This window comes from Cyanistes caeruleus, chromosome 1, assembly GCF_971803275.1.
Source record: "Cyanistes caeruleus chromosome 1, bCyaCae1.hap1.1, whole genome shotgun sequence".
Classification (NCBI taxonomy): Eukaryota; Metazoa; Chordata; class Aves; order Passeriformes; family Paridae; genus Cyanistes; species Cyanistes caeruleus.
In genome coordinates, this window is record NC_141701.1 from 21,262,686 (window position 1) to 21,286,991 (window position 24,306).

Consider the following 24,306-nt stretch of genomic DNA (forward strand, 5'->3'; position numbering starts at 1 on the left):
ATAAATCTTGAGAAAAGAAGCTTCTAATATGGCAATGCTGGGGGAAAAAAGCCCAAAACATTTTAATACCCAGTGAGTTCTCTGGCAAAGACAGTGTTATCGAATGGGTAGATTCAGCTGGGCTGCATGCCATCAGCACAATCCCAGATGCAGGGTCCCCGATGGCAGGAAGTTCACCAGAGCAAAGGCCATGCTGGAAAAGCCTTGGCCTCCAGCCAGCATAGTCCAAGATGAGAGAAACACTGAACAGGAAGGGGATGTGAAGAGACCATCCTCCAGCTTTTCTAGTTTGGTGCCTCTCCTGGATTTAATAATTTTACACAGTTTTGCCACCAGCTGAATTTTTTTTTCTTTCTAATCTTACCGTTGAAATGCTTGCAAATCCTGGATATCCAAACAACTAACCACAGCAAAGGACAGGAATAATCTAAGCAAACCAATACCTCCTTGCAGGCAACTTCCTAGGCTTCCAGCTGGGAAACCCAGGTGAAATTGTAGGAAATGACAGTTATTCATGTAGCCCTCATGGCTGTCATCTTCTGCTTGATAGAGCCCTGATAATGTGAATTTGGCCAAGGTCTTGAGTCATCCAAATGCAAGTCCGTGGTCAGTGCTGACCTGACGTAATTAATTTAAGATTTAATTAAAAGAATCATATGTTCACATTTATTTCAAGAAGGTATCAGCCTCCATCCTATAACCTTCTATGCTTCCCCTGGTTCAAGGCCACCACCCGAAACAACATATAAACTTTGCAAATGTGTGCTTGTGGGAAGTTATTTCTATAAAGTTCAAAGGAGTCTTACAAATGGTACAACTAAGAAAAACCCAGTTCACTTCTGTACCTTGTTGCTTTGTTGTCTCACAACCTGACAGGTAAACTTCAAAATACTTGTAAGTTTTAGTTACTTAAGTTTGTCAATAAACTTACATGACAGAACTCATAAGACTGAAGGAATGGCAAATATTCTCCAGGGTGTTTAACTGTGACAGTGTAGGAAGTTATCACAAATGGCACTGCAGAAGAAGTAACTGTACACAAAACAGACTTTGTGGACAAAACCACCTTCACTGCAAAGTTTAACAGCTCAACCTAAGCCTTTGTTTCAGTGTTATTCAACTTAAGCTTCACTTGTAGCAGACTGGAAAACAGGAGTTGGTAGAGCATATGAAATGCAACTGCAATAATGCCCACTCGGGCAGTAAAAACAGTTAAGGGAAACAAACCCTTAAACAATTCAGTTACATCTGCTAGAAGATGTCTCTCCATGTCTTACATTTCTAAGAGGATAGGAAATTTCTGAGATTTTATTCCAGCCAATCTAAGTCTACAGTCAGCAGGAGCTTGCCTGTTAAGGTCTCTGTATTTGACCCAATGCATCTTGCATATTTGCTTGTGATCCCGGACAGAACAGAAAAGATGAGCAAAAGTTAAAAATAGACCATCACAGATTTGCTACTAGAACTTTTATGAACTTTGTAGCTTGGCCAAAGACCAAGAAACTTTCGAGTTTTTTTTCTATACGCGTGCGTCCTGATCCCTTCTTGAGAAAGCATAGTTCTTTTTTTTTTTTTTAATTAATTTCTAGCATTTGTTAAAATGCCTCCTTATAGACTGGCAGATGAAAAGATCTCTTCTCCCATCTACCTATATTTGCACTAGAATCTTACAACTGACTTTGTCCAAGCCACACTTGCCCTTCCCAGCTTGAGGGTTCGAGTCCCACAGAATTATTTTTAACTGCTAATAATTGACTGTTACCTCTTTTCAGACCTTCTTCTTTGATTTGTTTCAAAGGGGAGGGACCAAACTCTTCTTCCACAGGCCGAAACATCCTTTTGACCAGGACACTGCTACTAGAATATACAAAACAAGGACTATGCCATAGTAAAACTGCTCACAGCAGAAGAGACAAGAGCAACAGGAACAACTCACTTTGTAGTCTGGCAGAAATACACACTATCTACTCAAGTAGCAGCAAAAGTGCAAGGATTTAGCTTTTGATGCTTATCTGAACTACCCAGGCCTCTTAAACTGCCGAGATTGACTGGCTGGGACAGATGACAGGAAAATATGTTCTGATGTTACAAACAAATTTGAAAATTAGGCCCTTAACTGTTTAAAAATTGAGGGAAAGGGGGTAGTTATTGCTTCATGCAATAAACCCCTTCGTTTCTCAAATTCCATTAGAAAATGTTATGAAGAACATTAGTTTCAATAAGAAATAAAAAGGGCCTCATGTTTTTAAGAAAATGTCAACTGCAGTTGAACAGCCACTCCCTACCACAGGTCACTTTTTGCAGTTTTATGGGACTGGAGTTATGTCACTCCAGAATCTCAGACTTGAGGGTGTTCACCTGGGGATTCAAGCAATTTACAAAAGTATGGGGCTGGCACACAATGTGGGCAGAAGTTCAGCCACCCATATTAAATCCTTATTTCATGTCATCTCTATATGTTACAGGGACTTCAATCAAATCTTCCAGTCCCTCCAAAGTGAGATACAGGGTACTCCCATTTCCAACCTTCCTCCTTCCCTGGTTCTCTGTTTTCTTTCTGCCTTTCTCTTCTGGCTCATGGCCATTCTCTCTGCAGTTCCTGTATTTGTTGCATACACGTGTGTGCACTGCTAAACAGCTTTCAGGAATGCAGTGAAGTTCAATGCTTCAATAAAAAATTCCTGGTTTTTATATTATTTGGGAACCTTTATGCTTATGTAGATGGCACTTCACTGTCAAATATGTTGTCCTGTACCTGTATTGAACTTGGGACTCTTGGAAATGTATTAAACCACAGATATAAAAAGTAGACAGTTTACATGAGGGAGGGGAGAGAAAGGGCATCAGTTTTATCTGATTTCATATTTTGTATTGACTTTCTACAAATTCAAACTGTTAACTGCAAAGCTTGTGAAACAATAAATATCTTACCCTTCTCTCTCGTCATCTGTATTATAGTAAACCTAGAAGGATGGAAATAAAAATTAGTTATTCCCAAAACTCAGATACTTGCTTTAAAGAGAAACTTCAAAAGGGAGAAAAGACAACAAGTGTTCAGCAGTTTATGATATGTTTAAAATCCTTTTCCTCCTATAAAACACAAACACCTCTAGCTCTAACAGTTGCTGGAAGAAGTGTGGCTTACAGAAACTGCTGTTGAGTATTATCTAGTGGACATATATCAGAGTTTACTTGAGAGACACTACCCTCTTCCCTGGTTTATATAATTTTCCCAATTATTTTACAATACTCTAAATCAGATCACTACTCACCTAAATTACCACAATACAGTTTGAGACACAGCACTCACAAGCTTGTATGTATTTAATACTGTCTGAAAATCTAATTAAACTATAAATAACAAGATTAAACTACAAGCCTAATGGAAATACAATTACTAATGGGACAGCTAAACATTTTTTGCACAGGCTGTGGGCAGAAGCCCAAGTACAGTTTTGTGTAAATCCACATAGCTCAGAGTCATCGGGACCGAATTTACAACAGCAGCAAATGCAAGCTGACGGTAGCAGGGGAGGCATAAAATCACAGTCTGTTGTCCAACACTTCACAGAACAGTCAGGCAAACTCCTCACAACAAGTGCACCAGCCCTGCAGCTGCTGAGCTGTGGTGCAAGCGTGGGGTGCAGGCACAGAGCACACAGCCGCTCCTGCTGGGCAGGGCGAGCCACCACAGGCGGGTCTCCAGCACTGGTGCTCACAAGGCTCGGAGCACACGCGGCTCTCACTGGGAGCCTTCACTTCTAAACAAAAGCAATGAAAGTAGCTCAGAGGTGTGTGTGTGCAAAGCTGAGGTCTGTAACTATGAGTACAGCAATAAAAGACATGGCTGAACACTGCCTAACAGCTAGGAAATGGGGATATCTTCCAGTTAGTTTAGAAAATTATTTACAGGATTATGTATACTAAGGAATGCTTCCACTGTCTCCTGTTTTGAAACAAATCCACATTCTGGTTTGAAAGCCATGAGGACAGAAGGTACCCAACACTGATATGTGAGTGGGCGTCCTTCCAATTTGGGAGAGTAAGCCAGTAACAGCTGCGATTACAATGTCTGCGCTCTTTGTGCTTTGCTCAACCACAATTCTCACTGCTTCAAAGTAAGTGAAAATTCCAACACTCATTTTCATTTAATCTTTCTCATTTTACAATTTTTCAGCAAGATGCATATTAAATTTCCTCATCAAATATTTGTCTTTATAAGCACATGCATAAAGGTCTAATTCTATTCCCTGAGATGTTAATAAATAACATGTTCATAGGAAAAAAGTCAGAGCTGACCCTCCAGTTCAGGTTTTCAACTTCCCAGCAGGCAATAAAGTAGAAAAGAGTCAAAAGAAAAGACTTCCTTATGTTCACTAGTGATAATAAGTTCCAATACTGAGTATTAATATTAGTATGATGGAGTTTTACTTGGAAGAGTGAAAACACTTTTTTCAAGGAATTTCCAGATCTCTAGGTGATGCCAACAGAAAATGGGTGGTGGTGTTCAGTGATCTGCTCCTGACCTTCCTACACGTGTAGGAGTTTGGGCTTTGTTTTCAGCTGTGACAGGGAGGGGGATCTCTGCTACCACAAGGTGGCACTTCATTTCACCAAGCCAAAGAGTGCACTAAAAAACAGATTGTGTTTCAGTCACAAATCAACCTTATATTTAAAAGCAAAAAAATGATAAAACTGTAACAAAAACCAAACTATTCTGTTGTCAAAGAAGTATAAACTCCTTCTTTGCACCCATAAATCAGAAAGGTACTTGTCTCCTGTAAAGTCTTCTATAAGTGATGTGCTAAAACTGTATTTACCAAAATAAATGAATAAATAAAATTGTAACAAGCAGCCCTCAGGAACAGTGATTTATTTCCCTAAAACCTGCCCCAGAGCAGAGGCAGACAGGTGGCAAGTGGGCACCTGCTCATGTCATTATTTCCTACCTGTCCAGTTCTTTGTAGGTTTCCAAAGTGAACATCCGGTATGAAGAGAACTGGCTGGGAATCCAGGTCAGCCATTGTTTTGAAGAAGGTGATATCACTCTTTTTCTGCAGAGGGAGTGCACTCAACTTCCCTTCAGCTGCTAGGTGGATCACAAAGCACAGGGTTATGAAAGGAGGCATGTTAAGCATGACTTAGCCCCAGACCAGGAAGGCCCACTTTACTCACCATTATTACATGAGGCTTGAGATGCCTGGCCTTTGCCTTTCTTCCTGTTCTGCTTTCTCTCTTCATCTCTGATTTTCCTTTCTGCTCCCTGATGTGAAAAAAGACAACCCACAGACATTACCCAAAGAGGAACCCCTGACAGTATTGTACACTGCAATGTCTGGAACTACAGCAACAGACACACAGAAATGCTAAAAGAGAAACCAGTTATTTCATTGAAGACTGATCTGCCCAGACTGTTGGGAAGGTACCAAGCTTTGGATGCATCACCTGTGTCCGAGACTCAGCTGGCACATCCAGTAGCTCCCAGGGCTGCAGACAGCAAGGGGAACATATCCACATGTTGGTTTGGAGAAGCCAGGACAGGCAGTGTGCAGTCTGTAGGAGAACTGATACCAGCACAATTTTGCGAAGGGCATCCCAAGCCCAGTGTCTCTGCAATGAACAGAGAGCTCAGGCCAAATATTTTGTGTATGTAATGGCATAAAACACCTGCAGGAGTGCTATCATTTTATATAATGTCTGTGCTGAGGTCTTCCCTAAACTCTCTTCCACCCACTTTGTCTGGGGGTGGCATTGCTCCACTGTAGCCAGCTGTGCAGAGCCTTGGAGAACTGACAGTCCAAAAAGGCTCTGCTGACAGCTTGCCAACATTGCAAGGGTTCTTACAGAAAGTACAGGCATTTCAAACCGGGAGAAGCTCTCCAGAAATAGGAAAACAATGTAGCACTGCCCTATTAGGCACCAGGAACTCCTGGGAAGTTGCAGGCTTCTCTTATGTAAATACACTCTCAACAAGTTTAAAAAATAAAACTTGTTACTGACATAAAAAGCAACAACACCTCCTTTGAAGTTCTCCTAATTTACTTTATAAATAATACCCATCACATTGTGAAGCGTAATGAAGATCCATATGCTCCCAGACAGTTGGCATGCAAGATTACAGAATTTTTTTCCAAATTAAAATTAGAAGTTTCTTGAATAGAAAGCAAGGGGAGGGAAGTAAGAAAAGCAAAAAATACCCACTCAAGATGGCAAAATTCACACATGAGTCAATGAAGCAAGTTTAAAAAGAATGCAAGGAAAGATGTACTCCTGGCTCTGATCTATCAGTAGATTTCCAGTGGCTGAAAGAGCAGGAGGAAGAAACAGCTCTTTAGGAAAACATAGACGTGTCAAACAGAAATACTGTCTCCAGACCAGGTTCAGTCCAATCACCAACCTCAATCACAGAAGCAAAGGGATTCAGAGCCATGGACTTATCAAAATTGTATCTAGAGGTACAATTGTAACCTTTAAGGCCACCCCTTCTTTCTAAGAAAAGAGCAAAGATACATGTCACAGCCACTGTTCTGCAAAAGGCACGTCCTGAGAAACCTGCGCTGCACAAAGGGCTGTGCCAGGTGGCCACAGCCCTACCTGCCGCTTGGTGCTGCTGCTCTGCTGCTCACAGGGAACGGGATGTACCATCAAAGTATTTCATACACTGCACCAAGTGTGAGTTTCCTCTCAGGAAAGCAGAAACTGAGGAGGACTCAGCCTTTTATACATAATAAAAAATATACGTTTTACTGATTTTCTGTAGCATTCTTTGTAATTGTGAACTTGGTGATACTTCACAGCTTTCTCTTCATTCGAGGCAACACACCCCAAGATCCCAAGCCACATGGCACATGGCAGGGGCCAGCCAAGCCTACAGGATGGACATCACCATCACAAGGATGAGACCACAAAATTATTTTTGCATCCTAGAGCATTTCTGCTGCACAGTTTTGACAGCTGAGCCATCTGACACATACCTAATAAACCACAGTTTGCACATCCCTTCAGGACAGAAGAATTAGCCCTCTTACAGGTGACTATAAACTATGCTGTGGTCAGTGAAATAATGAAATGAGTTCTTCATTTTTTCATTGATATCTGGGCTTTGAATAAATGCAAGGAGTACTTCTGCTATTAGTCATTAACAAAATGCAGCCTACAAATTGCAGCTGATCCAAAGTATTTTCTTCCTAATTCTTCAACTCATTTAAACTTAAATCTTGCATTCTAGCTCTAGCCTGACAAAGCCCTTGCCCTCATAAGGACCACTCCCATCACCATTCTGCTCTAATGCTCACGTGTACACTTGCTTCTAGCTCCAGACTAAGGCATTCCACATCTCATTGGGCAGGCACATAGACATCAGCCCTCTCTACAAAGCTGCAGATTAATAGGCCATTAGAGTTGCTCAATACTTTATGATAGTCCATTTTGTCTATGATGCTCCACACCAAAAACAAGGATGCAAGAACTGCATATATTCCAAAGAACATGTATTTTTTTCAGATTAAAGAAAACTGGATTAATTTATTTTATTTTGGATCAATGTTATGGTATTTGCCAAGTCAAGCTCTGCTTCTTTTCCACAAAGATAATCACATATAGAAAATTAAGTAGCTCTGAAGTCCCAGTTCTTTCATACACAGTGGCTAAAGCATCGTGCAATATATAAATATAAATAGGCCTGGTAGCAAGTTTCCCTGACAACCTACTTAAGGAATAAAAATTACAGATTCTTATAATGCAGCACCAGTGATCTGCACATGATAGGAAGACTGCAAGGGCAGAGAATTAGCACTGAGAAAACAAGATGTGGACTGTAACAAATGTTTTGAAGATCGCCTACTGAAAAACAAACATGGACAAAAGATTGGAGAACAAATAGGGAGTAAGGCAAAGTTAGATTTGTTAAGTAACATTTACAGCTTTTGCAGCATTTATCTCCATACATTTACATTTGTATCACAAAACACATACTGGATGTGAGTTGATATTGCTCTCTAGTTTATATGTAAACTAATATTAAAATCAAGAAATTACCAGAATAAGTACTAAAATATATATAATATGTACCACTTAGCTAAATACAGTTTTACTTCTTCAGAGATAACTTTTTCCACAACAGCTATGCTGTGTTGCAGCTACAAGACATTAATTTGTCAGTGAATGCTCTTAAAAACTAGACACCTCCACCTGTGATTTATCTAAGTGAATATACAAATACACCCACTGGTCCTAAAGAGGCATCACCATTGCAGAAAGAAACATTTGTAATAACACCTCAGGCAGAGAAACATTTTTTCTTCCATGTTCCAAAATGAAAAACATTTCATACTTAGGCAGGAGAAATTTACTCCACAGTTCCACTAGTCCATGTGATTGTAATAAATCAGGTACTTTTCTCATCAGCTTCTCTTTGAGGCTGTCAGATTGGGGTATAACAGTGCAGCTCACACTTTCAGAATTTATAAACATATATATATGTGTTAGATATTATATGTTTTTTGGGCTTTTTTTAATGTTCCTGTAGTACCTCTTTAATTTATGACAAGGAGGTAGGCATTAAATAACAGTCTCAGCTTTATGGCCTCCCTCAAAGATGCAGCAAGCTTTGTCCATGTCACTGGAGGCAGTCACAGGCTAGCAAGAGAAACTGAACCATTTATCACCACCTTAACCAGAACCAGGGGTTTATTTTGACATCTTGGAAAGATGAGGATACCCAGCCACACCAGCTACCTTCCTCTGAGTGTGACGAATTCTCCCAGTGCCACCAGCAAGTACAAATTCTCCAAACATTTATTTACTTACAAAATCCCTGTGACAAAGGGATGTTGGTAAAGATTTGGCAGTGTAAGTCTGGGGAGAAGCAAGAATTCGTCTCTTACCAAGTGCCAATTAGCACAAACTGTCATGTGAATTGACCTCAATAATTTTCATTCGCTCAAGTCATTTTCACACCCGCGTTAACTTAAAAAGCTCTACATGTGTGTATACACTTACATTAAACAGATAGATAACCTATTACCAATACCCTTGAACCCTTCAGTTCCCACTTCCAATACATTTTTGATGTGTATAACACTCTAACTACCCCTGTGATCTTTCCTTCTACTTTGAGACAGTTTTGATTAATAGACTCAACACTCATTTCCTGCTTTCTAGTCTGGATATTTGAAGCTCCAATTAAGCCAACAGATGCAATGAACATGTATTATTCAAAATCTCCACCAGTTGTACCTAGAGGTCACCCTTGATGAGTTTGTGCTCTGAATTTCCTTCCTTTTTTTTAAATAATTCAATTTTTTCTAATTGCTCTTCAGAAACAGGTAGATGAAAATGACTTGTTACTTTGATAGTCACTGAGCTTTTAACATCCAGCTGTGGCTTCAAATCTCTGAATATTTGACATTCAAAGTTACAATTATAAGCACAGCATTTTGGCTGCAAGAAGACCTCAGTGCATACATTTACATTCATTACTTCCAAAGATTTTCCTCCACTAACACAACTGACTGATTAGTCCTCAAGATCTCGTTGTCAAGACAGCAACAAGGGAATGAACTGAAAAGGGGGAAAGAGCTGCAGCACAGAGACCTGAAACAGTTGAACTCTTACCCTTTCCATTAAAAAGTTAATGTTACCTTTTGCCTGGGGCATGGCCTTTCTGTCTTTCTATTCCCACCTGTAGGATGGCACGACTAATTTGGATAAATTTCCAAGTCACTTAAGTAGATGTAGGCTCCTGAATCCCTGAACCTTGACTAGAATCCAGGCATCAGCTCCCCTATGAAAGATCTTTCTCAGCATGGATAAAGTCATCAGCTGGCAGATGCTAAATGAACTGAAAAGTGATCACACTCTCTTTGAAGAATCATCACTGACATTTCTGAGCAACTGTTTCTACCTGGTGATATACAGCTGACCATGACACTGTCTAATTCATTCAGATGTGATCTGTGTCTGGGTACAGAAACATCTTACTAGTTTTCATACAGGAGAAGTCATACCTACAGCAAAAAACCAAAATTTTGCTAAAGAGGGTGTGAACACACACAAAAACCAGTTACTGAATTACAAAATGGGAATGGCTAATGTATTTTTATATTTTACTTTTGATAAGAAAATCCTAGCAGCATAAGAGCTTCTAAAACCACTGTTTGTAAGCAAAGCAGGGGGAAAACCCATTAGCTGTGTCACTGGAATTTGCTGTTTTCCACTGCATTATAAAAGGGAGCTTAGCATATCCTCACTGAAAAATGCATTTTTCTTTCAGAGAAACTGACATGAAGTTTAGCTGCTACCTATTCTGGCTGTAAGAGTTAGAAGGGATGATATCAGCAGACTGCCATTATTATTTATGTGACCCTGTGATCAGCACTGGCCTTCCAAAGAGAGATCTTTGCATTTGCACTTTCTATTACTTTTTTGGTATTCCAGAATCATGACCTATAATATGCTGTCCTGAAATAGTCCAAGTATTGCTCACAAGCTGAGGAATCAGGGCCAAAAAGACTGAAAAGCAGTAAAAGAATGACATGATAATCAGTTGATTTGTGATGCAGCTTGTCCAAATGTTATGATGAAATACAATTCTTCAAGGAAAGAAACAACTTTTAATTAGGTCTAAAATACAGCAACAATAAACTGCCTAACAAGATTCCTCCTTCATCCATGGTAATTGTGCTTTCCACTTACCTTGTCACAAAAAACCTTGATCTGGCAGTAGGCTCGGTGGATAGGTTTATTGCTGCGGTTGTTGTAGCTGTAAGTATCGATCTGAATCATCAAAGGAAGCCCTTTTACTCCTTTTTGTGAGGAGAAGTCTGTGCTCAAGCAATTCACTGTGATGAAAATCTGTGTGCCAGAGAGATTACTTTTTAAAATGTGGTGCAAATAATTAAACTTCTGGAAATACACGACAAGAAATGGGAAAGTAAAAATGTTTTAATTCAGCAATGATGCATGCTCTGGCAATTCACACATGTATCCTCCACTTCTATCCAGCAAAGACTCCCATGCTGGGAAGAAGGACAAACTTGAAAGCCATATATTGGTGCTTCAGTTTGGATCAGAAGCTCACATTTGAGGTGAATCATTTGGCCGTCCCAACTTACCGTGCTTTGGTTCACACCAGAGCTCAGAATACATTAACTGGATTCTTTTTAGAAGAGCCAGACCAGAAAGATATGTTCTAGGAGCACTCCCTCAGATCCTCCAGCTGTTCATAGTTGCTTAGTTCATGGGAACTGACTAAAGATAATCTAAGATAAAACCTCCTGAAATGTGCCTCATGTGGATGTCAGGTCTTCAGTCCTTACCTGTTCCACTATACAAACCTGCTCTGTACATTTGCCCTATTTGTTAATACAGATCATTTTGCTTCATCCTTTCCAGCTGCCTTAGGAATGACTTGCTCATCTGACAGCTCATTCAAATTCAGTGGGACAAAGATAAACTCTTTTTATTATTTTGCAAATTTTCTTCACACTGTCATCAACACTACTGCTTTCTTCATCCCATCAATAGATACTCCTGTGTTTCACTTTAAGGGCCCTTCACTGTCTTTCCTCAGTTTTAAAGATGCATCTCACCCTGTCTTCCATACTGGGAAGGAATTTTTCAAATATTCATGAAACCACTACAAGTAGTTTTACACTACTCCCTACCTCTTCTCACAAGTTCTCTTTGTTATACAACACCCACATAACCCGACATGGCATTTCAGGGAATCACAGAATTGTCTGAGCTGGAAGGGACTCAGAAGCACCCTTGGCACTATATATAGCATCATGCTTTAACCAACTGAGCTAGCAAGTCCCATGCTTGCCTGTGCTTCAGAAATCTATCTCTTGCTCTCCTTCTACAACAAAAACTTACAACTTGATAGCTTCTAATCATCTCCCTCTTTTTAACTCAATTGGCACCATGGGACAAGGTGTGTCTCATCTGTACAGGACCTGGGAGAAGGGTCTCCCACCACCAAAGTCTCCCAGGGACTATTCTGATGTAAAGCAAGCACTATGAATTGAAATACCTCTGATAGCTTTCACACACAGGATGGTGTGCATAAAACTCAAGACATGAAACTAGATTAAAAATCTATTTTTCAGCCCAGTGAGGAATATGTGCATTACATAATAATTGGGGGCAATTGTGTATTAACCTGATTCTACTTTTCACCTGCCCTTAGTTTAAAAAGCAACAACAAAGCACCAAACAAAACACCCCAAAAGTGTGAGCCAAGGAAAAGGACTGAGAAAACCGGCAGTACATATCTCCCAAATCAGGAGGATGCAAAACCTGCCCCAGAAGACTGAGGATGCTCAGGAATGAAGAGATCTCAAATTGGTCTCTCAAACAGACCTGATGCACACCTAACCAGGCAGAGGAGAAGGCAGCAGGCCCCTGGGGTCTGGGAGGATTCCTGAAGGAAGAGCATGAAGGACATCCCCCCTCCTCCCTGTCAATTTCACAAACAAGGAAAATAAACCAACAGTGTAAGTAACAAAATGCAACATCCCTAAGAAAGACAGCTGAGAATAAAGAAGGGCTCCAGCAGGGCTGGTGGGGGATACTTTACCCTCCTGGCAGAAGTTAACATTACAGTCAGGGTCTTTATGATGGAGCCAGAGCAGCTTGTTTGCCTGACTGAGCTAATGGCCCCTCCTTTCTGCTTCTGATTGTATCACAGAGCCGCATTTACAAATGAAATAGTTGAACTTTAACTGCTGAGAGAAGAGGGAGGCAGGGAAAGGCCCTAGGTGAAACTCTGATTTTGAAGCTGATAGTGTTATTTCTGTTTCAAATTACAAGCTGATCTCCTACAGCTCCAAAGGTAAGTGTAGACACAGCAAGTACGCCTTTGAAATATGACAGGCTGAATTTTCATTTGCCTTCAGAATCATTTATAGTGTCAGGGCAATGGTTTAAAGTGTGTGTGAACACACAGCAGTGGAAAAAAGTCTAGCATAAAACAGAATCTGGTCTCCCTATATTTTAGCCCATACTTTTGCACAGGGGCTTTCTGAAATGTACGTACAAATGTGAGAAGACAAGCAGACTTTGCATCTACCTAGCAGTTTGTACATCTCCCAACCTTGCTGCACACTCAGCTGAGAAGCAAAAAAACCTCTTGTCCCACCTTAATCAACTACATACACCGTGTCATCTCTTTCACTGCCTCCACAATCACAGAGCAGAGTAGGAGTGGCTGGGGAAGACAGACTTTATGGTTTCAAGAGTCCCCATACAGCAATAACAGATTATTCAGCATGAATAATAGATGGATGCTCAAAGACTCAATATCTTGTCCTGACACTGTAATACATCAGGATCTCTCTGAGGAGCAATGATTGTACATTCATGCACATGAAGTGTACTACACTTTCTGTCATATCATTTGCACCTCACAGATAGACAGATGGATTTGAATTAACACAGATTACTCATACTGGGGAAATTTTCTGTCTCCATGCAATGTTCTATTAGCTTTCCTGTAAAGCACCACACTGACTTTGGATTTGGAAAACATGGGGGTGTGTAGAGGGAAAGAGAAGAAGACATAGGTTCTGTTATTTATTTTAGGGTATTTTTTTTCTTTGCATGACTAAAGATTTGCACCAGTGCAGCAGGCTGCTATGGTGGAGAGGACCTGGAGAAACATCTGGACAGTCCCCTTCTCTCTCTCCAGGTCTGACCAGAAACCACCTCTCCAAAGCAGTGACCTCCTAGGAGCAGCACTGATTTCAGTCATTTGTCCAAGTCAAAAAGCAGTCATTTGCCTGCTCTGCCCTTTGCAGGGTCCTTTGCTTCCCCCACTTCCCAGCTCCTGTCCATAATGCATGTACTCCCATTCTCAATGAGACAAGGGGCAAAACAATTCCATGGGCAGCCATGAAAAGGAGTGCTGCTCTACTTTTCTTCGAAGATATCCACATTTAAGATCTCCTTTGCTGTGGTCTTTTGCATTGTAGAATTAACATGTAAAAATGTAAAGTTAAGTAGAAATGACAGTAGCAGGAAAATCACTGTTTCCCTCCCAAGCCCTGTCTACACTTGTCTTACAACTATATTAACAAAAGTGACTATGATTGTATCCAAATTCAGATAAAAGTGGTTTTTTGTTGTTTTCCCCCTCCACCCCCAAGTGAAAACTGGATTTTAGCAATGGTTTGCAATCTGGAACACATTGTATAATTGTCATTATAGTGATGTCTTTTTTTTTTTTAATGTCAGCATATCTTAGATTTGAGCAATTAATGGCAGAGTTCCACCCATCTAGTCTCCAGCTCAGGCGTGCCATTGGCAATTAAATACTAATTTGGAGAAACATTTAGTGCTGAGAAAGTTTCACAAGTGGCCTAATATAATGACAACTCTTCTGTTTGTTATAGAGCATGTCTAGAAAAAGCACTCTGTGTTTTGGAGATGACACTCCTCTATGCTGCTATTATGAGAATTACTGTTTATTAAATACTGCAGCATAATTAGGGATATACAAGACACAAACACAGTAAGTTGCCTTAAGAGAAAGAAAGGCTCAGAAATGCATTTCCCTTTTTATCATTTAATTCAGCCAACACGACTCTTGCTGCGGTCTCTCAGCTCATACACTAAAGGTCTCCAGTTACGAAACTTCTAACATAAGCCATTTATTACTATTTACATTTCTGGCTCTCATTGTCTCAGAAACTGCCAAGGGCAGAAGGGAGGGAAGAGTGTGTTATGGCACAAAATAAGAAACTTAGAGCAATTTCTCTATAGAGCAATTTCTCTACCGAATGCTGGCAATACATAGAACCCGGGCGATGGGTCTCTTAAAAGCCTGCTTTAAAAGGTTCCTCCCTCCAGACCCCCTCCAGACAGTAACAACAAAGAGTTAAATGACTCGTCTCTCAAATGACTAACATCAATCCCATCATCCCTCATATACACAGAAAGTGTGGGTTTATAGTTTCTCCTACCAGCCGTTACCTTATAAATCCCACACAAAGGTAAGACCTTTGTTTTATTTCAATACAAATGTCTCCAGCAAATGTTTACACTACTCTTTTGAAGCTTCCTCAACCCACACCACACCCCGGCAACTACATAAAAATGCCATTTGCTTTGAATCCCAGATGCATACTTACCAAATCATTTGTATACACTGAGTTTCAACATTATGTGCTACGACAGGTTAACTCTTCTCTAATATATACACGTGTGTCTGCATGTCTCACATCTATATATACACTCATATATATGTGCACACTTGCACACACAGACATGGTTTATTAAAGTAGCTGCCAAGTCTAATACTACATAATTTCTGCTATTAACTCCCCAAAATGAAGCATCTTTTCCTTCAACCTTTAAATTTTTTAGAGATGTTAATTTCCTTCCAAATTAAATTAAATTTGATGTAACTTGAGAAGGAAATTCATGATTAAGAAAAAAAAAATTATTCTAGTCAAAGCCTGTCATATGTATCACTGACATTGTTCAAGAAATATGGATTGTCATAATACAAATTGCTACTAGAGATAGTGCTGGTCTATAAGCTTGATTTTACCATTGTATCCACTGGAATTGGAGCTTACTTTGGTCCACAATATCCAAGAACCTAATCCTGCAGATCACTCGCTCTTTGAAAACAGCTTATTGCTGTATGAGCTATGCCAAAACTCATTAAATAACTGGAAAGGTTCCCAGAGGCTTCAGCATACTTTGGATTAAAGATCTACATTTTGGTTAAATAAAGCAGGACAATGACTGCACGCAAGTACACACAACAACTGCTCAGCACACAAGTCCTGCACTCATCTGCCAGCACCTGCCTGAGTAACACAGCCACAAACATGTCTGTTTACTGAATGTCCAAGTTGCAGTGCTTAGCAGAAATCTGTAATCTCTTGATATCACTGAACACTTTTTGTCCTTTAAGGTGACTTTGTTTGTTAGCAATTGTTCATTGAAATCATATATTTGATTTTTAGGTTAAAAAGTACTTTCCATAGAAATATACAATTAGTTGTTTCAGAAGTAACACTATCATTGGCAATTTAAATGCACCAGGTACCTATCAGAGAGAAAACATACTTCAAGGAGCCGGTATGATTGATGACAAATATAATATCCTTTGACCAAGAGAACTATGCCTCTTTAATCATCTTTCTTGCAAACTAACTTCTGTCAGTGCTAACTCTGCAAGCAGACAGATGAATGTCTATCAGAAATGAAGCTGAGCTTTGTTCTAGAGCCTCCACTACAACTTTGTCAACTGGTCAGATGCGGCAGCAAAATCTTCTGGAGGGCAGCAGCAAGGAAACTACATAGCTTCTAGCATATTATAAAGACACTTTTTTAAAAGACAGGTAAAAAGTCAGCTAGTTCTTGTTAATTGTTGTTTGTTTTCTCATCTTTTTTTAAAAGAACTCCTTTAAAAATACCAAACATAGCATTTGGGTTCAACCAAAGGGAGACAACAAATCACCTTACCCATAAATGCTTCATATTTATAACAGAATTAAATATAGGAGGGAAACAAAGATGGATTGTACAAACTGTTTTTCTCTTCTTACCCCTGCTCCCTTACAGCAGTATTTTATCTTAAGAAAGCAACGAGTTTGACATGGCTATAGAGACTTCCCCTCATTTCCCTGGATCCTGCTCTGAACCACAAGCCCCACAAGTGACCTCTAGATAACAGCCCCAGCAGAAAAGGATGTTGTTCTAGAAAATGGTAAGGATGTGCCAGGACTAACTCTGCTCTGCCAGAAGGCAAGGGGACTGCTGCTGTCAACCAGGCACAGCAGAGAAAACACTAGCAGCGTGGTGTTTCTGACTTTGGTGCTGTTTCCTTAGTCCACAGAAAGCAATAGTGTGATTATTCCACATCTCGACATGCACTGTACCTGATTTGTTCTGCCAAGCAGCAGTTGGAAGATGATGCACCAAGCACGGTGAACTGCAGCCAACAGCCCGGTTCCACTGACATTACTGGGACAACAGAGAGAGACCTCTGCCTGTACCCTCTGGATTCCTGTTTATTCCACTAAGACCCACAAGAAATGCTTACCAACCCTTATCATCAGGCTTACTGTAGCTGGCAGATCGTGGCTGCCACACCCCTTCTCCTATACCCTCATCCTAAAGGGCTTCAAGGGGAAGGCCTGCTCTGCCTTTGTGTGAAGAAAAGTCTGACTTCAAATGAGAAGAAATATGGCTTTAAATTAGCTGCCATCCAGGTGGAGTAGGAAAGTGAGAAAGCTGATGCTCAGGATAGGTCTTCTAAATGTGGGATTTAGTTTCCCAGGAGAGAGAGGTATATTTGGTAATGTGACTTCTACTGCTTCTGTTTGATTTTCCACATCACTCCACAGTGCACTTGGAGCAAGAAGTTTGTTTTCTTTGCTTCTTCCAGGGCCACTAGAGTGCTTCATCACATCCCATTTCAGAGGCCCTGAAAAGAACTGTTGTGTGCCACTTCTGTCTGACTTGGAGGAAAAAAAAGCTTTTGTGCCTCTGAGGGGGTTAAGTTTTAATCTTGAAATTGTGGTGAAAATAGAAAACAATACTGAGCAGAAACAATGGAGCCAGTTGAAAGATCATCATTCAAAAAGCTTAGGAAAAGGGAGTCTGTAATTATGCCCTGAAATTCTTCATCTCCCATGGATGAGGTAATTGCTGGAGAATAAACAGCCTTCAGTGACATGCCTCAGAACCCACAGCTTTCCAACACCGCAGGGGCATCCTATGGGAATCCCCAGATCCAGTGCAACCAGTTACTGTATTACACTTTCCAACAGGAGCAAGCATGTACACATACATGTGTGTGGGGAGGGAAACACTTTAGTGCAGACAAGGTGATGAGCTGTCACGTGCAATCAGATTTACACTTGATAGCCAAACACTAAAACATGTTATGAATCCTCTTTTATCAATCCATTTTCAAGCTCCTAAGAGATGAGATACTTAATACCCCCAAATAAATATGCATAAGCTAATTTGCAATTTAATAACCATTTCCTGAAGAAATACAAGCAACTTAAATTTCACTCCTTCACTTTTTTAACCCAGTAAGAGTCTTTATTTTAAAATCTTAGCTTGTTTTATTTCCAGTGATCATTGCAAAAGTTGTATTCTTAATGTTCTGGCACCCAAGGCAAGAGCCAGGTGAATGGTGTGAGCTTGAAACAAAATGTCTGAGGTTAATACTTGACATTAGTGGATATGACTTCCTTGTTCCTAGATCAACATGGGTGTCTTGCTAAGTCTGGCTTGGAGCTGCAAATGCAAATGTCTTAGAGAACTGCCAGCCCTAGAACAAGACTGCCATATTCTAGCTCTGGTAGTGATTCTTTAAAGGTCCTTAAGAAAGACTGCTGTGTTGGTATTTGCTTGCACAGTGATCACACACACACAACAGTCACCTGTTGTGACTGCAGAGGACAATCTACAGCTGTATTTTGAAATGGAAACACATAATAGGGAAATATCTGGGGCGGTGAAAATGTAATCACTACATGAGTAAATACAGCACCATTAGCAACTGGACTAAGTACAACTCTGTTTACAAAGGCCTGCTTTTGAAAGAGCTGGGCGATTTTTAGAACTACTGTCTACTATTTCTTTTAAGATGTTCATGAGAGATGAAAATCCCTGCTACTATAAACAGTCAGCACCTTCAGTCAGTGAGTCGGGACAGTGAGTGTTAATGCTACCACTCAGTATTCAATACAAATTCTCAGAGGACTCAGTCTGAGGATGCAATCTCCCTAATGCTGCTAGAAATGCAGTGGGCAATTGTGCATGAAGATGTCTTTGTATTTGTAAGATTCATAGCTTTACTTGAACATTGGACATTTTGTATTCAACATGAAAACAGTATCAGGAGTTTGCTGAGCTTAGTGCTTGCTGTTTATTAACTCTACATCCCCAAGAGTACTGCATTACCCCCACTCATTCATTTTACACAGCCTATTTCCCTTGTTGTTTGCTTTCCGGGGGGCCAACTTCTTCTTATAATTACCGGCAGTTTTTCATTTCTCCCACACTAGTCCATGCAGCTGAAGCACTCCAACAGCCTTTGTACAACCTTATCTGAAAGAAACTAGTTAAGGTGTTCTGATGTTCTGGTTTATAGGTCCACTTAACAGTCACATTCCTGAATGAAAAAACCCATGCCTGAGGGTACTTGACCATTAAAAAAAAAAAAAAAAAAAAAAAAAAAAGCCCCAGACCTCAAAAATAAGTTCATTCCCAATTGCAAAGACAGTCTGTGTAACAATATAAAAAATAATGGCACCAACACCACAAGGGATGGCATAGTCTAATTTACAGAATATTGATTATTGGAGATGTTTATAGTGTAGAAAGAAAGTTGATAACTTAGAGAAAGAAAACACTCAGCTTGTGTCTTACACCTGGCTTTGCAAATAGGAAAAAATCTATTACTGTTTTTCAGGCTGGGCACCTACCAACAAGCCCTCTTATTTGTCAGAAAGAAGTGGAACAGTGCCTAACAATGGATGGTACTTATAAAGGAATGCCAAGCTTTTTCTCACCTTTGCCTCCTCATTGACATCCCAGGTAAAGGACACAGCATTGAATGCAATTTCTTCAATATTCCCAATGGTATTAAAACTTTCCTTGTAATCAGCTGTAAGATAAAAAACAAGAGTCATGGAAAAAATTGAACTTTGTTTTACAACTCATAGTACTACTTTGCTTCTTAAGCTGGGTTGTCTAGTGCATCAAAACTACCTCTTGTATTGTTTATGATTAATTATGAATAATCTTAATTGCAAAGAGGCAATATAATGCAACCTGAGTCTTATTCATAGTATATCACTAGATAATGTTCTTGCAAAATATTGTAGGCTCTCAAAAAGGAATAAGTGTGACTCTATTGGCAATAAGTCAGTGCGTTCATTAGCTTGGCCAAGGAATGGCCAAAACTGGAAAATTACCTGAAAACTACTGAAGCATTTAAATGGATTGTTCAAACCTTGATATTAAGAAAAAATATGGTTAATCCTAAAGCAGCTTTCTAAAAGTCTAAGAGCTATGACTGGGGGAAACCATCAATGTGCATTTCAACTTTCCCAGGAATTACTGCACTGGATTAATATTTATATAATATTTAAAACAAAATCAAAAACCACCACACCCACAAAAAATCTAAACCAACAAAATATCCCCCACAAAGATCCTTTTTCCAAAGTATGTACACTACTAAAACAGAAAACAAACAAAATATATTTTTAATTTGTTTGGCTACAGACAACTCCCAAGTCTTATAATTTAAAATAGGAACAAGCACTGCTTTTCTCTCACATTGCTGGACAGTTTAACACATTTTCTGCTTTTTGATGGCAGATTAAGAGAGATACCAGGTCATATCTGCTTGATTAAAGGAACTTCCAGATCTTTCACACTAATGGAATAACTCTCTCTGGGACAAACATTTCCTAAGAATCCCTCGAGGGCTGTAATTGGACTCAGTGCCAGAGGGCTGAGATTACACTCCTGATCTAAAGTTTGCCCAAATCGCTGCTTCAGAAGCATGCTGATTCTTAGCTGTATAATCAATTTTAGAAAGAGGATGTTTTTGTATTGTGGTATGAAACCATTGGTAAATGGTTTCATTATTCATTCCCTTTGTCTAAACTGTTGGTCTCTAAAAAATAATTTCTAAGTAATAACTACTTTAAAATTATTTATAACAAAAGCCATTGCTACAAGAAGAATGATTTGAGACAGGAAATCAGCATACTTTTCTCTCATTTGAAACACAAGAACTCTGGCACCTCACTGGGCAAATAAAATTGTGTCGCTGGGACACATGAATGATTTTGGTAACAGTAAAAAATTCACTGTTCAAACTATAGGAATAGCATGAGATATTTGATGATGCAGCAAATTAACAAAATGTTTGAGAGGACAGGCAGGCTTTTCATTCCCACCTTGAACTCAGATCTCCTTTCTACTAAAGTCATTGGCTTCACTATCTAAATTCAGTGTGGGGATGCAAGTGAGAGGACTTAGAAGACACATAAGTAGTTTAATATGCATGTGCACACATCCACCCACCTCTTAAATTTATGATTCACCAGAAAGTGCCTCGTGCAACTGACTGCTGCATATGGGCGAGCTGTGTAGGTGCACATTGGAAAGACATGAACAAGATGTCTCTTAAAGACACATGTTTTCTTGTCTTAAAAGGCTATCAGAACCTCACATCCCATCAACCCTCCCCTTCTCTCAACACATGCCTCCCCTTCTCTCAACACATGCCTCCCCTTTAATTGCTATACACAAATCTCATGGAGTGTCTATGTGACACTGCTAAAAAGCAGAAGAGCATCCTATTCCCCTCAATTTATGGGCAATTAAAGAAGGATCCTCAGTTGACTAAGAAAGAATTTACACCTCAGAATATTTGAAAGCTGTTAAGAGTGACTACAACTTTTCCTCTTCTACTGCTTTGAGTTACCAGAAAATCAGGGTTGTTGAATATGCAAAAAATGCCTCACAGGAATTATTTCTTCCTTTGTTACATAAATTGCATATTAAACAATGACAAATTTTTAAAGTTAAAACATTACTGATTCATTACATGTCATTGCCTACTTTTGTATTATGCACATAAATAATACAAACTATCCTGAAAAAAAAAAACAAGGGCAAGTTTCTTTGGACACAAAACTTCCACACACACTCCTCATATTTGAACCCATTCCAGTATGTCAAATTACTGTACTTGTTCTAAATAATCAATATCCACTGCAATTAAGTATTGTATTATTTATTTGACATTATTTAAAAATAAAAAGCTAGTGATGCAAAGTCACAGCACTGTGAAAATACAGCTGTTTTCCCCCTGCTGCCCTTATTCCTCCTAAAAAAAAAAAGTAAACATGCACCTTACTCCTTCAGAAAAATCCATTACAGTGCATAGCCTAAATTTTGGAAAATATCTTGCCTTCTTCCTTAATAAGTGTCAAGCCCTCAGGTTTATTCCTCAAGCACTAAGGACTTGAATATATGTAAGTACCTGCTTATCTTATTAATATCAATGCTTCTTAAGCCCTGTCACTGCACCTAATCCATTGAATCATCCTTTCTCCCAGAAGGTGCACCAGCCAGTACACAAAACAAATTAAAGCAGTGGCCCCTGTGTGTCTGGAGTGAAGGAGCAAGCCATTATTTCCTCTGATGTCCAGAATATAACTGCAGGCCATAAAGCAGACAGACAGATCCCTGCCACTATGGAAAGCAGCACAAGTATATTCTCCCTGCCTGCCTGAGATCTGAACAGCTGGAACCCAGAACTAGAGCATCCCAAATCAATTTGATCCTCTGCCTGCTAAGGACCATATCATGCTCTACATTAAAAGTGCATTCATAAACAATTAAAAAGGATTCACAGAAGTTAAGCATGCTACAAACATCAAATTAAACTAAGAGAAACATCTATGGAACAGGTGATGCAGAGTTATGGACACTTAATTTTCTTTGTTAACTATACAGGGCCTGGACATTAACTCAGTATTTAGAGGATCCCTTCAGGGATCTGAATTTTTAATGTAAAGGGAAATCTTCATAGAGCCATTTGATATAATTTTGCATGGAAGGGACCCCTGGAGGTTATCTGGTTCAAGCAGGGCCAACTTCAAATCTGGATTAAGTTGCTCAGTAAAATCATTTGATGATAAAGCTAGAAGATTTTACTAAATGCAGCTTGATACTTGCATGGGAAAAATAATTGGGAGCCATTCTGGCCTAATAAACCAGTTAGCCATAATGCAAGTGCCAGAGAAAATGAAATGTATTTCAGGAATACCATACTTATAAGAGCTAAGGCTATATTTCAGTTGTTCACAAGAAAACACTACTGAGCAACATTTAGGTCTTTTTTTTCTGAAAACTGAGCTGAACCATGTTCTTACAGCTCTTATATCTGACAAGAAGGGCTATATCAGTAAGTCTTACTACACTGTGCTTTGCTCATGTTTGCAGTCCAAATAAAGAATATGCACCAGAGTGCTTCAAAAGTCAGAGCAGAGCAATTTCACCTCAAACTAATGGAAAATTAAAAGACATTCACTTTAACAAAGGTAAACACACAGCTCATGCACAGTACTTACTTTGCAAAGCACTATTTTACAGAATATGTATCATAAGTTAACTTGCTGGAGTAAGGCAACTGAAAAACTTGTGCCAGGACACAAGTGCAGTGAAGTCAGAGGGTGTTGGCACTACAGTGGAGAGAGCTGCTCAGCACATACTTTTCAAAGGTATGATCATTACCACCACAAGCTTGTAGGGACTAGCACAAAAAACCAGGCAGCCTTCAGAAAGAGCTGTGACGTGGCCTATTTCTTCTTTTAATGTGTCATGATAAAAGTCATTTGGTCTGGGGTTGCGGCTTTACTGCATTAGATACCCCAACAGGCAAGAAGAGAAAATGGGGGAAAGGGAGGAAAGAAAGAAGTTAATGAAATAATTCAGCCAGAATAATGATAAGACAAGAGGTAGAGAGGAAATTCTGTAAGAGCTGCCTGGACAAAATACACTTGACCTTAAATAACACCAGGTCTCAGTGGAAACTGCAGCATTTGAAAATCTACAGGCACTGAAGTGAGGGGACAGTTTCTCTGATGACCCAGTTCAATTGCCCCCTAAAGTCTCCAAATGTTCTCTTCAAGTAACCCTGCTTTGGTTTAGCCCCCCTCTCTGCCCCCTCTCATTCCTGCCATTCAATGGTTTGGTTCCCTCAGGCGGTCAAAACAAGATAGAGTTTGTCTGCTTTGGTCTTGCCGACTCCTTTGACTGGAATCCGTGCAGATGGCTGCATGTGTAAACTGCACGTGGGAGGGGAGAAGCGCTTGATGTCTAGACACTGCCACTGACAACTTCAGGCTCCTTGGCAGCAAGTACGTGCTCTTCCCCTGCTAAAATCTCCCAAGCATGTGGATAGGACAGCTGAGGCTAAAATGGGCTTGTAAATACTTTAGATGGGATGAATGGTAAACAGGTCTCTCAGGATAGCACACCAAAGCTTGCTTCTCCCTCACTGCTGACACCGACAAGACTCAAACTCTATGGGTGTAGGAATCCTGCACACTCCTTCGCAGTCACCGCAATGATGACATCTGCACTCTCAGGCTGCAATTCCACATCAGTTAGCTAGCATAACTGTTGCTGGATCAAAGATGAGATCACCCTTTGAAAAAATAAAAGGAACAGATACTCTGCCATACCTGAGGAGGTGCAGACCTTGATTTTCCAGCTGCAGAAGGTGGTACCCCACTAAACACA

General features: G+C 39.8%; 1 protein-coding gene across 25 annotated transcripts in view; it reads right to left on the reverse strand.

Annotated features, from left to right (window-relative positions):
• GRHL2 (grainyhead like transcription factor 2) overlaps positions 1–24,306 on the reverse strand; it is a 65,894-nt gene that overhangs the window by 14,894 nt on the left and 26,694 nt on the right. For 8 of the 25 annotated variants that reach the window (XM_086881404.1, XM_086881424.1, XM_086881551.1 and 5 more), the window contains 6 exons: positions 19,548–19,642; positions 10,696–10,854; positions 5,176–5,263; positions 4,950–5,089; positions 2,932–2,963; positions 1,763–1,857 (listed from right to left, as the gene is read on the reverse strand). In XM_086881404.1, coding sequence (XP_086737530.1) covers positions 1,763–1,857; positions 2,932–2,963; positions 4,950–5,089; positions 5,176–5,263; positions 10,696–10,854; positions 19,548–19,642 — 609 coding nt within the window. The remainder of the gene's footprint in view (positions 1–1,762; positions 1,858–2,931; positions 2,964–4,949; positions 5,090–5,175; positions 5,264–10,695; positions 10,855–19,547; positions 19,643–24,306) is intronic. The other 17 variants (XM_086881412.1, XM_086881569.1, XM_086881428.1 and 14 more) reach the window with 6 other exon arrangements.